Source organism: Lactuca serriola, chromosome 5 (assembly GCF_051521515.1).
Source record: "Lactuca serriola cultivar US96UC23 chromosome 5, Lser_US96UC23_V15, whole genome shotgun sequence".
NCBI lineage: Eukaryota > Viridiplantae > Streptophyta > Magnoliopsida > Asterales > Asteraceae > Lactuca > Lactuca serriola.
Genome location: NC_136412.1, coordinates 212,443,743 through 212,458,902, shown reverse-complemented (window position 1 = coordinate 212,458,902; position 15,160 = coordinate 212,443,743). Strand labels below are relative to the sequence as shown.

At 35.0% G+C, this 15,160-nt stretch overlaps 2 protein-coding genes across 2 annotated transcripts; both read right to left on the bottom strand.

Moving 5' to 3' along the window:
- Nucleotides 1-335: 335 nt before the first annotated feature.
- On the bottom strand, nucleotides 336-6,262 carry LOC145053529 (E3 ubiquitin-protein ligase XBAT32). The gene is made up of 10 exons (XM_079001580.1): nucleotides 5,207-6,262; nucleotides 5,065-5,124; nucleotides 4,912-4,983; nucleotides 4,657-4,832; nucleotides 4,424-4,584; nucleotides 3,544-3,602; nucleotides 3,402-3,448; nucleotides 2,264-2,404; nucleotides 2,062-2,150; nucleotides 336-980 (listed from the first exon to the last, which is right to left on the bottom strand). The coding sequence occupies exons 1-10, from the start codon at nucleotides 5,399-5,401 to the stop codon at nucleotides 505-507; spliced, it is 1,476 nt and encodes a 491-aa protein (XP_078857706.1). The 5' UTR covers nucleotides 5,402-6,262; the 3' UTR covers nucleotides 336-504.
- A 2,099-nt stretch (nucleotides 6,263-8,361) lies between these two features.
- LOC145050144 (putative mitochondrial protein AtMg01250) lies at nucleotides 8,362-8,703 on the bottom strand. The gene has a single exon (XM_078998439.1). It carries the CDS (start codon nucleotides 8,701-8,703, stop codon nucleotides 8,362-8,364), a length of 342 nt encoding a protein of 113 aa, XP_078854565.1.
- Between the last annotated feature and the right edge of the window lie 6,457 nt (nucleotides 8,704-15,160).

The following is a 15,160-nucleotide window of genomic DNA, read 5'->3' as shown; positions in this document are numbered from 1 at the left end:
TTTCGTGTTTTATACATATTTAAATAGATAAATTTGTGTTTAACACGCGAATTTAAAACATATGTCGACACGAATAAACATGAAACATAAATTTCTAGAAAATGTATGTCAAGTTCATGTCATGTATCAAATTTTCGGGGTTTATGTACCACAAATCTTGCATTAAATATACTTCCAATTCCCAAATATGCTATGGCGTACTTTGAATTTTCCTCCAACCCCAACTCATATTGCATCGAAAAAGATCCCATCTTACAGTTTTCTTTACATATTTCATCAAAAACAATCACCAAAACATTCAAAAAAAAAAAAAAAACATAATCTACCATTTCAAATGATACCAAACCAAATTCAATCACATCAATAAATTATCATCATTAACAATAATCACAAATTGGCAACTTCACCTCCAACTTTACCCAACAACACAAATCATCAAAAACCAAACCAAAAAACTTGATATTCATTCAAAAAACCAAAAAACAAAAACATCAAACACATTTCTTAGAATCCAGCAGTAGTTTCTACAGAATGATTCAAAGAACACAACCACGATCTTCTCCCTTCTGAATTCGATCTCCTAAAACTCGATCTTGTATATGATCGAACCAATGAAGGGCTAGTATCTGATCCACCCATGCAAAGACTAGAACTCAGTTTCATTGATGGAAACTTTTGGCAGCTTAAAGACCGAAGTGGTGAAGGAAACTCGGGTTTACATAGTGGAGTTGTATCGAGTGCCATGTCATCATTGTCTTCTGTTAATGAAGTGCATGTGAAAAATGATAGTGGTAAGCTTGTTCGTGGCATCCCAAGGAGTGGTTTGGTGGCCGGAAGTTTTTTGAATGATACGATTCCTTGGCGGCAGAGCGGGCACGGGATGGACCCTGGCGGCCCTTGGGTGGTGGTGGTGGTGGTGGCGGCGGTGATTGTGGAACAAAGATATAATGCACATCGTGTGCAGAATTCGTGACAACAACCTGTGTTTATGAAATTTTGGAATTTTTAGTCTTTGTATATGACGTGGCGCAAGTTTTTGCTGATGTGGACATATGGTATTTGTAAATTTGAAATATTCTTAATCTTTATATATGAGGTGGCTTATTTTTTTGCTGATGTGGACATGTGGCATTTGTAAATTTAAGAAATTTGAAATTCTTATGATGTGGCTCGATTTTTGTTAATGTTGACATGTGGCATTTGGATTTTATGAAATTCTGAAAATTTTAAGCTTTATATATGATGTGGACATGTGGCATTTGTATTTATGAAATTTTGAAATTCTTAACTATACATTTGACGTGGCTCGATTTTTTGGTGATGTGGATTTGTATTTATGAAATTTTGAAATTCTTAATCTTTATGTATGATGTGGTGCAAGTTTTTGCTGATGTGGACACGTGGCATTTGTAAAATTATTGAAATAATATAGTTGTGTTGTGTCATTGCCACATCATTAGTAAGTGCATCAACAATAGGAAAGCTTTTTAGTGGAAGTTGTTCATTAAAAAGCCTTAAATAAAAAAAATATAAAAAATAAAAAAAAAAAGCTCATTAATATCTTTTATGAATTCTTTATATAAGTTGTCAATTTATAATTGGTTTGAAAAAATATGGGACCCACACAGTAACTGAAAAAGCTCATGTGAAAGAGCTTGTTAATTAACAAGCAACATGAAAATGAAAAAGCTCCGCTTATAGCTTTTTCAAAATTGGGTTAATGACATAAAAGCTCTTAAGTTTGTCAGAAATATTCAGTTTTACCCTTTTTCATATTTTTGTTTCATTAAAGCCAAAAGTTTGCACCTTTTTTTTACAATTTTACCCTTTTGTGTATTTCTAGTTCAATAAAGCCCTTAAGTTTTGCATAAATGTTTGGTTTTGTCCTTTTTTGGTTCATTAAAGCCTTTAAGTCAGACATAAATGTTCGGTTTTAATGAACCAAAAATACACAAAAGGGTAAAAACCGAAAATTTCTACCAAACTTAAGGGCATTTACGTCATTATCCCTTTTCAATTTTCAAGACCTTTTTATGTTAAAAAGCTAAAAACAAAAATTACCTTCTGAAGCAACTGCACATTTGTTTTCCAAACAAACAGCACAAGGATCCGTACAAGTGGAAAGGGAATCATGACTCCATCCACACTCTCTGTAAAAAGACGAATCAAGATTCAAGATCCATGAAAATAGGTCAAGGGTTTGACTTTTTAAAGTCAACAAGATTTAAAAAAAAAAAAAAAGAAAAAAAGGAATTAATTTTACCTTGCAATCTTGACAACACTCATAAGAGGAAGACACAAGTATGGAGAATGAGGAATCGGTTGATGTTGTTGTGGTTGTTCGGTCAAGACTTCCTCTAGCCAGTCTCTATGCCATGATTGAGCAACGGCTAAAGGTGTCCATCTAAAAAAAGTCAAAATATTTATTTATTTATTTTTATTTATTTAAAAAAAAAAAAGATTAAATCCAAGAAATGATACGTACTTTCGTGTATTTTATACACCTTTGTACTTTGAAAAATCAACCAAATTATAGAAAATGCTATAACTAAGAAAATTTTTGGGTTTATTTGATAAAAGAGGTTTTTTTCTAAATTTTTGGGTCAAAATGTGATGTGTTTTTTTCTAGATTAAACCTCAACTATATTTTTTTCTTGAGAAAGAGGTTGTATTTTTTCATTTTTTTTGAAAAAACCCTCAACTTTATCTTCTTTTTTTTTTCTTGAAAGGGTTAATCTAAAAAAAAACCTTATATTGTGTTTTTTTCTGGATTAAACCTCAAATTTATTTTTTTGTCTGAAAAAAACCTTGTATTTTTTTGATTTTTCCCAATTTAGCCCTTTTAGTCATTTTTCGCCAAAACAAGTTGTAAAATGTGAGGGTTTTTTCGAGAAAAAGTAAAAAAGTTGAGGGTTTGTTTTGGAAGCATTTAGAAGGTTGAAGGTTTTTTTCAGAAAAAATACAAAGTTGAGGCCTTTTTCGGAAAAAAAAAATACAAGCTCTTTTTCAGGCAAAAAATTAATTTGAGGTTTAATCTGGAAAAAACACAAAATATAAGGTTTTTTTAGATTAACCCTTCCGAAAAAAACCTTCACTTTTTTAGTTTTTCCAAAAAAACACTCATATTTTACAAGTTTTTTCAAAAAAAAAAAACAACTAAAAGGGCCGGATTGGAAAAAATATAAAAATACAAAGGTCTTTTTTAGAAAAAAAAAAAAAAAAAAAAAAAGTGGAGGTTTAATCCAGAAAAAAACACAAAATATAAGGTTTTTATTAGATTAACACTAAAATTTTCAAAGTACAAAGTCTTCAAAAGAAAAAAAAAAAAAAAAAAAAAAAAAAAAAAGAAAAATACAAAACCTTAATTACAAAAATTAAAATTAAAATAAAAAAATACATACCCTTTTGCATTTTGAGCAGTTAGAGAAGCTCCCTTAGCTATCAGAATCTAAAACACATATCAATTAATCAGCCAAAAATATTTCATCATCAATAAAATCACATTCAATTGAAATAAATAAATATATAAATAAAAAAACATACTTGACAACATTGTGCATTTCCACCACAAGCAGCATAATGGAGAGGTGTGCTTCCTGCACCTGAGAAACAACTTTTTATCAATTTTAGATACACAAAATAGCAATGTACTTTCATTTCATCATTTTACTTTCATAAAAGACCTTGTATTTTTTCATTTTTACTGAAATAACCTTCAACTTTGTCTTCTTTTTACCGAAGAACACCTTCAACCTTCTAACTATTTCCAAAAAAACCCTCAACTTCTTTATTTTTTTCCTGAAAAAACCCTCATGTTTAAAAGTTTTTTCGGGAAAAAATGACTAAAAGGGCCAGATCGAAAAAAATGAAAAAATGCAAGGTCTTTTTCAGGAAAAAAATAAAGTTGACGTTTAATTCGGAAAAACACACACACACACACACAAAAAGACCTTGTATTTTTTCATTTTTTCCGAAAAAGCCCTCAACTTTGTACTTTTTTTCCCAAAAAAAAAGCCTCAACCTTCTAAATGCTTCCAAATAAACCCTCAACTTTCTTAGTTTTTCTCTAAAAAACCCTCAAAAATTTCAATTTTTTTGGAAAAAAAAATGACTAAAAGGGCCAGATTGGACAAAATGAAAAAATACAAGGTCTTTTTCAGTTAAAAAATAAATTCGAGGTTTAATCCGTAAAAATCACAAAATATAACGACTTTTTTGAGATCAACCCAAAAAAAAAATCAAACTATAACGCTTTAATCAATTAAGTATTTCAACGATTTAAAAAAGTAAATAAATAACTCAAAATACCTTAATCAAAAGAAACAAAACTAGAATGCTATATTTAACAAACGTATTGCTATTTCTTTCATCTAATTATTCCAACATAAAAATAAAAATAAATAAATAAATAAATAAAAATTACCAATCAAATCAATTGTAGTTCCATCTTCAACAGTGACTTCATTAACAGAAGCCCCTAAATCAATGAGCAATTGTAAACTATCAACATGTCCATTTAATGCTGCCATATGAAGAGCAGTTACACCTCCATCAGCAGCTCTATTAATCGTCTTATAAACCGATCTATTTATCAACAAAATCCAAAAATTCAAATCCCATTAAAAAAAGTCAAAAAGATTTCTTATAAAAACATACCCTTCATCCAATTCTGACACAAACTCTTCCATTCTTGATTTTCTATTCACAAGTTCAAGAAAATTAGGAACACTTGGGATATAATCAGCATGAAGAATCCGTATGCATCTTGAATGTCCATTTAGAGCAGCTAAGTGGAGTGCAGTTCCTCCATTTAGATAATCCGCTTTGTGGATCTGAATTTAATCATAATTTCTTAAATTGAAAATCGAAATATGTTTTTTAGGAAATAAAATGTGTTACTTGAATACTTACATTTGCTTTGTACAGAATCAGAGTTAAAACAACCTCCCAATGACCATATTGACAAGCTTGCATCAAAGCAGTCTGTTCAACAACAAACTTATGATATAATCTTTAAAGTATTAATACGATCTTTGTAGAGATGATTAATAGATTAATCCTAACCTGTCCACGATAGTTCCTGAGATTGATATCAACCCCAGATTCGATCAAGAGAGAAACAATCTAAAACCAAAAAGAAAGGGAAATTTTTATCGATATCCGTAATTGAATGTATAGATTTTTACGAGATTAAAGAAATTGATACCTCATGGTGGCCTTGAGCTGCAGAGTAATGGAGGGGGGAATTCCGAACACCAAAAGTGGAATATCGAGCAAGTCTAGGGTTATATTCAAGCAAAGCTTTGGCTTCTTGAACATCGCCATCTCTTGCAGCGGAAACAAGGCGTTCTCCAGATGCAGAGCACCCAAAGGAATTCCCCATAAGGTTAAAGAACCTCATCGATTGTTCTTAACGGAAATTACTACAGCTCCAGAAGGAATCGATGAAAAAAGAAACTCGATGTGTTCTACATTATTTGGTAGAACAGCTAATGTGATTTAACATGAGTGCTTGAAAGAATGCGATATGGGATAATCGAAATGGCATGATCAGGGGGCGTTTGTGTGTTTTTTAATGAGATTTGGGCAAATTACTGTTGATCTTTCGAGCTAAAAGAAAGACGAATAATTGACTTCAAATATACGTGGTATGATCAAACAGTTGTCGATCAGAATCTTTACCGACTTTTGGTGTTGTTGAAGGAAACGATCGCACCGAAAATCTATGAAGATTAGTTACAGAAATGGAATATATACGGATTGGATTGAGTATGGTAGTGAGTGCATCTACCTAAAATCCGAATTTTCGTCGAAAATCGAAACTAATGAACAAATTTACAAAACCCCGATTGGCAAGTTACCTAAAGTTGAAAAGATTCCAACCCAAAATCCCAAATTTCTTAAGAATACTCAATTGTCTGAAGAATTTGACACATAACCCTCTTCTGGATTGCCCTGAAATGGAAATAACTCGATTCTCGGGTCACGATTTTCCGTAAAACTCGGATGTTTTGGAGAAAAAAAAGAGAACAAAGATTGAAATGTGTATTTGGAGATGGGATTACCGAATTTTCCGGAAAAATACAAAGATTAGCGAGGGATTTTTATCGAAGATCACGAAATCAAACAAATATTGCAGGTGCTAGGATTTGGCGATCATAATGAAAGAGGTCTTGGATTTGAGAAATTGGGATCAAAATAACAGAAAGACGGTGGTGACCCACCAGAGGTTCGATGGGACGATTGAGGTGCTTTCATAATTAATACTCCTAACCTAATTTATCACTCCTGCTAATTTCATTGATTGTTGAATCAAATTGTCGGTTGTAGTAATCAATAAACTGTAAATGTCAAAGAAAAAAAAGTTATATTGAAAAACTTTGAGAAATATTTGAGTTTTTGGTCGATATGCTTATGTGATTTCTACGAATCAAATCCACTTTTAATCCGAATACGGTTATTGTTATTATTTAATTTTCTTTTAGGATTTTATAATAAGCATTAATTAAATATTAATTATAAGAAATATTACCATAATTAAATATGATAAACATTAATTATGTATAATATTAATATAAGTTTTTTTTTGAAACGGCGAGCATTATGTTAAAGCTAAAATGCAAACAAACAACAATAGTACAAGCGAGAAGCTCGAGCCAAATTACAAGAAATAGTCCAAAATAGGCGAGGAGTTCCAAGCATGCCAATTAATGGAATTACAATTAGACATATGTTTGATCCAATAAAAAGTGGTTAAACTAATATTATCAGCTGTAATCATGATCGTCCGCCTTTCGTTTCTAAAAACAATCGCATTCCTGACTGTCCATAACATCCAGAGAGTGGTGTATACTAGAGAAAAACACAGCTTCTTGATTTTTTTGCTCCCCATAGTAGAATTAAGCATATTCAATAAGTCATCACATGAATTAGGAAGCCTCGTTAGAAGGGAAGACCATTTCACCAGCCATCTCCACAGAACCATAGCAAATGAAGAACAGAAGAAAAAACATGATCAATGCTCCCATCAGTTTCTTTACAAAAAGAACATAAGGTAGACGAGACATGAATTCCACGCCTAACTAAGTCATCACATGAATTAGGAATCCTCGTTAGAAGGGAAGACCATTTCACCAGCCATCTCCATAGAACCATAGCAAAAGAAGAACACGAGAAAAAAACATGATCAATGCTCTCATCAGTTTCTTTACAAAAAGAACATAAGGTAGACGAGACATGAATTCCACGCCTAACTAAGATCAAGAAAGTAGGAATTCTGTTTTAATCAATCTCCAAACAAAACAGTTGATTTTTAGAGGGACCTATTTTACCCAATTGAAAGAGTCGAAAGTCTCATTGTTGGACTAAATAGTCATCACATCTCTTAAAGCTTTCACCGAAAACACATCTCCACCGTCGCCTCCCCAAATCCACTTGTCACATCCTTCATCAAACCTGAAAACAGCAACTTGATCTGATAATGCCTGAAACTGGCTTGTTTCCCTCCCACTTCTAAGTTGCCTCGCCTAGTCCCATGAAAAAGACGAAATATGCCCATTTATAATATTGACTCTCTCAACCACAAGACAATCTTTATTTTTCTCAATTGCATAAAGGTTAGGATGAACATCTTTTAAAGCTATATCACCACACCAATGATCCTTCCCAAAGAGTGTTTTGTCACCTTTTCCAACAACTCTTTTAAAAAAATTATCAAACCTAATACCTCTATTTTCAAAATCACAATTGATTTGAGAAATACTCAACCAAACACCTTTAATAGACTTCTTGGCAATCGATCTACCATCAATAAGCTTAATATTGTGAATAGCTTTTATACGAGAAAACCAAAAAGAATCATACCCATTTTTCAATCTCCACCACCACTTGGTGAGAAGTGCCAAGTTAGCCAAATCAAGACACCCAACTCCCAGACCTCCTATCTCCTTCGGTTTAATAACCACCTCCCATGCCACCCAATATATCTTTCTCTTGTCTTCATCACCTCCCGATAGAAAACCGTCTCCTAATTCCATCCAACATATTAATAACTTTTTAGGGTGACCTAAAAAGAGAGAAAAATATAAAGGGAGGTTGTTAAGGACCGAATTTAATAAGGTGACCCGACCACCAAAGGAGAGACATTTTGCTTTCCACTTCGAAAGTTTATTCCGAAATTTGTCAATGACGGGACTCAAATGCTTAGAGATTTTCATATTAGCCCCCACCGGAAGCCAAAGATAAGTAAACGGAAAGGAAGCGGGCTCGCACTTCAATATACTAGCAAGTCTATCAACCTCTTGATTATTCGCACCAACACCATACACCTTGCTTTTGTGCAAATTCACTTTTAATCCGGAATCAAGAAAAAAAACAACGAAGCAATCTATTAAGATTGATGAAGTTGATCTCCGACCACTCTCCAATAAAAGTCACATCATCGGCATACATAAGGTGTGAAATATTGATAACATCAAAAGGAAGAGCAAGCCCCCGAAAATAATGCAAGTCGCACGCTGCTTCCATAGAAATATGAAGACCTTCCATGGCAATTATGAAGAGAAAAGGTGCAAGAGGATCACCTTGTCTAACACCCCTTTTAATATTGAATTCATTTGTGGGAGCACCATTAACCAAAACAGAGGCTCTACTATAATCAAGATATCCCTTTATCCATCTCCTCCATTTCCATCCAAACGCCATTTGTTCCATTATCAAATCTAAGAACACCCAACTTAACAAGTCAAAACTTTATCGAAGTCCACCTTGAAAATTAAAGTCTTCTTCTTTACTTTTTTGGCCCACGAATAAATTTCATTAAGTAAGAGCGGTCCATCTAAGATACTTCTTCCTTCCACATAAGCCATTAGTTCAGGGCTAATAACTTTGACAAGGAATCTTTTAAACCGATTAGCAAGCACCTTAGAAAGCACTTTGTACAAACAACCAACAAAATTAATCGGTCTATAGTCCTTCAAAAAGAGCGGATCACGAGATTTTGGAATTAAGGAGATAAAAGGAGGAATTACATCCCCTAGCCAACATACTGGAGTCCTCAAAGTCTGTAGCACCCGGTTCCTGGTACGTAAATCTTATTTGAGTATTTCCCTTCTTTTAGCCTTGGACTCGGCGAGTCATAGGTCCGACTCGCCGAGTGGATGTGGGACCCGGGACACATTTAAGTTGGCGACTCGGCGAGTCCATATCTTGGACTCAGCGAGTCACAGCTGTTGGATGAAACCCTAAGTTCAGGGGTTTGCACCCTATTTAAGCGACTTATCCGCCCCAGGCCAGCCCCCATTCTCTCCCCAGAGCTCCCAACCCTCGTTTATGCTTGTTCTTTGAAGAATTGAAGCTTTGTTGTGTGCTTTTGAAGGTTTTGAAGGAGGAAGGAAGTAGATCCATAAGAAGGGAAGCCATCCAGGCATTATTGTGTTCTTCCAACAGTTCCTTTGAGGTATAACCCGTTTTCCCCATGATTCTTTGCTTAGTACTTCATTTAGGTCTTTCTTGGACAAATCCCCAAGCTTGTATGTGCATTATATGTCGTAATAAGATGTTTGGCCTCTGGATCTAGGCAAGATTGAGCTCCAGGAGCTCAGATCTGTTAGCTTTATGGCCCCATGTTGCTTGTTCACCCTAGATCTACCCTTTTGAGACATTTTGAGCCCTAAAATCCATAATGGTGAATATCCACACGTAAAGTTGGAAACTTTACGTGTGATTCGTGTCCTAGAAGTCCAGATCTGTGAATGGCATGGACTGGAATCGATCAAATCTGTGTACTTAGTGGGTGCATGGCAACGACTCGGCGAGTCGTTCATATGACTCGGCGAGTCTGTTCGCAAGTCTCCGAGTTTGTCCCCTTTTCGTAGTGTCGAGTGAGCAGTGAGTCACGGGGTGTGACTCAGTGATTCGGAAGCTGAACTCATCTATGGAGGTACTCGGCGAGTCAATGCCCTGACTCGGCGAGTTCAAGGCAATCTCCTTAGATCAAGAACAGACTCGGCGAGTTGTTCATACAACTCGGCGAGTCTTAGCATAAGTGTCCGTCGGATGAAGATGAACTCGACGAGTTGTTCATACAACTCGGCGAGTAGGATGAAGGACTTGAATATTGGTTTAGAAGGTGAACTCGCCGAGTCGTCGCCTAACTCGACGAGTAGGATCGGGATTCAGGGCAATCGTTTGGGTAGGGACTCGGCGAGTTGGAAGCCAACTCGGCGAGTCGGGTCAACTGAAAGTTGACTCTGACTTTGACTTAGGGCATGGTCAGGGGTAAAATGGTCATTTTACCCAAAGGTTAGTGAGCAGTGTTTGATTGAGTATGTTGTGGGAATTGTAGCCGGAGGATTTCCGGAGCAGCAGCAGCAGCAGTAGGCAGTCAGTTCCCGATCATATCAGCAGCTACTTCGAGGTGAGTTACCTTCCAGTAGCGGTGGGTCTACGGTCACAATGCCGGCCCACTAGTAGGAGTTATTTGTAGATGTTTGTCTCTGTGATATTCATCTAGGTATTGTCTGCGTTATGTTATGTGCTAGTATGATATGATGCTATGTGCTAGTGACAGTAGGGGGAGATTGTCCCCGAAGTATCCGGTCGGTAGGACCGAAGGGGAGGCCAGCACCCAGATATGTTAGGCAGTATCCGGTCGGTAGGACCGAAGGGGAGGCCAGCACCCAGATATGCTAGGCAGTATCCGGTCGGTAGGACCGAAGGGGAGGCCAGCACCTAGATATGCTAGGCAGTATCCGGTCGAAAGGACCGAAGGGGAGGCCAGCACCCAGATATGCTAGGCAATGTCCGGTCGAGAGGGCCGAAGGGGAAGGTCGGGCACCCAGATATGCCTGACAATATATGTATGTTATGAGATTATTTGGTATGTGGTACGGTGGGGGAACTCACTAAGCTTTGTGCTTACAGTTTTCAGTTTTGGTTTCAGGTACCTCCTCAGCTAGAGGAAAGGAGCCGGCGCGGTAGCAGCATGTCACACACACACACTCTCTGGTTTCTGCATTTACGAGATTCTGTGGGATTTATACTCTGATATTTTGATTGGTTGTATGATTTGACTTTTAGACACGGTTTACATTGTATCATGGTTTGATCAAACAATGTTTTAATTATTAATGTTTTCTAAAGTAATGTTTTAAAACGAAATTTTTGGACGTGAAAATTTGGGTCGTTACAAAGTCTTTCATAAACATGTTCTCATCCGATTAAATTAAGTCCTATTAGTGTTGTAAGAACTTAAAAGTAAATTCATCAGGTCCCGACGCATTATTGTTTCCGCAACACCAAATAACATCCTTTATTTCCATCTCCGAGAAAGCCTTAGTTAGAGAATCTCTATCAAAATCTGAGATTCTCTTAAACCTGTTGCTAATAAGCTTCGGCCGATTGTATAGTGGTTCATCAAACTTATTTGAAAAGAATTCCAATATCTCTTGCTTTAATTTAGAAGGTTCATTCACCCACACTCCATCAATAGTAAACCCATGGATTCGATTCTTCCTTTTATTGTTATTCACAATCCCATGAAAAAACTTTGAATTTTCATCGCCATCAACCTCCCAGTTTAATCTTGATCTCTGTGTCACAACTAGGAATTCTAATGCATTTGTAAACATTAACAATGATGACATTTGTGACTAAAACTTGAAAGCATGCATGATGTTATTCAATGACAATAAAATTCCATCAAAAACTCTAGGCAAACACTTCAAATGGTCAACAAAAGATTGGAAAGCCTAAAAATCCCGGTTTAAGTCCATTATGGACTAGGATTTCCTTATTGGGCCTAATGGACCAATAAACTTCTAATTTGACTATTTTGGGCTTAGAACCCTTAAATGGGCTCTAATTGGACCCACTCTCATGAGACTTAACCTTTTGGGCCTTATGGGTCTAAAATAGATCATTTTACCTCTATTGGGTCATATTGGGCCGAAATTTATTTCCATTTACACTTATGAACCTTTATTGGGCAATGAATCACTTTAAGGGCCCAATGGGCCGAGAATAAATTCTTGGGCCTCATATTTTCGAACAATGCCAAAGAATGGACCAAGGTAACCCATTCTTCCCTTTTAAAATCCAACAAGAATCGGCACATACACATATATATATATATATATATATATATATATATATATATATATACACACATTCATACATGTATACATACACAGACGCACACACACACATACATATATATATATATATATATATATATATATATATATATGCAAATCAAAAAAAAAAATGAAGTAAATTATGTGCATGAGTCACTTCACCATTGCATGGAGGGTATCCATGCACATCACCTCACCCTTTCTTTCCCTATCTCTCCTTATCTACAATCGAGAGCACCACACACCACCACCATTTTCATTTTGATCAAACTCTTACAAGAAAACTCTCAAGAACTCTTCCTTTTTCTCCAAATTTTTTAGAATCATAAGGGCTTCAAGAAGAATTTCATCCAAAAAACACTTCCAACTACATACTAGTGGTAAGATCTTCCAAACATGTTTTCCTTCTACACTTAATCACTCTTCTTACAATCTTAAACTCTTGATCATACGCCATAGAACTATTCAAATTCAAGGTCTCTTCAAGGAGCTTGTTAGGGCCAAAAACAACACCATCTTCTTCCATTTCTTCTTCAAAACTATGAGCAACAAAGCAAGGTGAGTTCATACCCCTTTGTTTTCGGTTTTTACTTGTTTTTTGGGGGGAGAATACAAGTGTTATGTGTTGATCTATGTGTGTTTGCATGTTATATGTGATTCCGTTGGTTTTTGGTTGTGATAATATGTTAATACTTGAGATATTTCAAGATCTATAGCAAAAGGGTGAAAGAATCATAAACAAAAACCTAATAAACAACATACATCATAAATCTAAGAGTCCTTAAGTTTAATAAGTGAAAAACAAAGCCAACGATATTTACAAGTGTCATTTTGCAAAAATAACAAAGATTGGGTTGAAAATTGATAATTTTTGGTTTTATGAGGGTTATAAGGTATTTATTATATAAAAGCTGATTTTTATGAAAATAATACTTTTCAAAGGGCCAAAAACATAAATTTTAGCTAATGGGCTTTAAATTTGGGCCTCATGGATTTTGGGCCCAAACTTGCGAAAATGGAGAAGATTTAGGGACTGAATTTGTAAATTCATAAAAGTATGAGTCTAAAACATAAATAAATAAGTTTAAAGGGTTGAAAACGATTTTATTACCAAATTGGACTAAAAATGCAAGGTTTTTGATTTTGGGGTCAAAATTGTAAAACTTACGGAAATTGAGCCAAAAATGTAAATTTTTTTACAAATAAAGGCTGGAAATGACAAATACAATAGTTTTGGACTAAAATTATTATTCAAATAAGTTTGGGTCGGAAATGTCAAGAAAAATGGTTTAAGGACCAAAAATGTCAATTTTCATAAAAAGGGACTAAAAGTGCCATTTTATAGATAAAGGGGCTACAATGGTCAATCTAAATGTTTTTGGACCAAATCGACAAAATTATAAATTTTTGGGTTAAAAATATCAAGTTTATTACGAGTAGTTCGAAATATATATATATATATATATATATATATATATATATATATATATATATATATATATATATATAACCAAAGCTTCGTTATAAATCAAATGTCAAAGCGGCTTAATACTTCGAATAAACATTTCGCTTCAATAAATAGCTACATTCCGAACTTAAGATCAATAAATTATAAATGATTCAATGATTGGGCTCAAATATCTTCTATTCGTGCTATTGGGCCTTTATGACCCAATATCATGACTATTTAGGCCCAATATAATCACACATGTTTATTGGGCTTCTGGTGACCCAGTTACATGTCTAAGGGACCCTCAATGGCTTTTACATGCTATTGGGCCTTAGTGGCCTATTTGCATGGCTAGTATGGTCCAAATCAATCATATGCATGATGGGCTAACATGTCCATCGCATACTCGACAACCTATAATAACAAATATGATTAGTGGGTCTCTGTTGCCCTCTTCTCTTTGTTTGTTAGGCTTACCTTTTATTCAAGTAAACATAAATAAGGTTGTTAAACAAGGTCATTCATATTTCAGTTGAATTTAGTGGGAAATAACGGGTGACACCAATAAGTGTCGGTCGTAGTTTGTGGTTATAACCAGAGTCTCCTGGAGGGGGAGCGAGAGTTTGTGTATAGATCTATACGGGGGTAACCCCCCCCCCCCCACACCTGAGATGTTCGCTACAATTAGACTCGGCCAGTCTAGGGTGACAAAATCTTGATCAAAACCGGCGTTTGGAAAAATGCCAAGACAGGGGAATTAGTCATTATTATGCATGGTTATAATGACTCACATAGAGATCCAATACCATCTAAGTAATCATAAGAAATCATATTCATTCGTTGTGATGATACAATAATACAAAACTATCATACTAATTATATCGGAAAACATCGGGTTTTTCTGGGGGAACAACATTATTCACTCCTACACTCAACAACTATAATACAATAATCAATTTTGAATAACAATCACTTTTACTTGTTTTGAAATCACATACACATGTACTTATGGGATCATCGCATCTTTTTCGCAAACAGTTTTTGTACATAAAATATCAGATTTTCTGGGTTTTACAAACAATACAAACAAATTTTATATCAACCATGCTTATGAACTCACCAACATTATATATGTTGATGTTTTCAAAACAACTTGTATTCTCAGGTAATAGATAAGCTGAAGAAAGTTACAAAGTGTGTTAGGATGTTATGTTTTGTGTCTCTCAAACAATTTATGCTATGGATATGTAATATTTAAACAATGTATTTGATATAAAGACAATTGTACTATGTAATGTTGGCGATGTATGTGTTTGTTCATGCATATTCATTGTGATGATATTTCAATTTAAGTCACGCGAGCCCTCGGGCGTTTCTGCCATTTGGTTCTGGGTGTGACACTCTGTTTCAGGTCTGATCTGCGAATAGAGTCAATTTCTAACACCCTTTTTCTCCGCTTCTGTCTCAAGTTTCTCTCCGGGGAAGATAAAAGCCTGTTTTCCGCAATCAATTCCAGATCATCAATATTTTTTAGCATCAATTGATACTCCTCATTCTCTTTCCTTTTTATCTCAAC

Excerpts from the sequence above, each read along its gene's own strand:
- LOC145053529 (XM_079001580.1), bottom strand. The coding sequence starts at position 5,401 with ATGAGGTTCTTTAACCTTATGGGGAATTCCTTTGGGTGCTCTGCATCT. Across the intron at positions 5,125-5,206 it reads CAGCTCAAGGCCACCATGAG|ATTGTTTCTCTCTTGATCGA; the intron begins GTATCAATTTCT and ends TTTTGGTTTTAG. Across the intron at positions 4,833-4,911 it reads TGATTCTGTACAAAGCAAAT|ATCCACAAAGCGGATTATCT; the intron begins GTAAGTATTCAA and ends GATTAAATTCAG.
- LOC145050144 (XM_078998439.1), bottom strand. The coding sequence starts at position 8,703 with ATGGCGTTTGGATGGAAATGGAGGAGATGGATAAAGGGATATCTTGAT.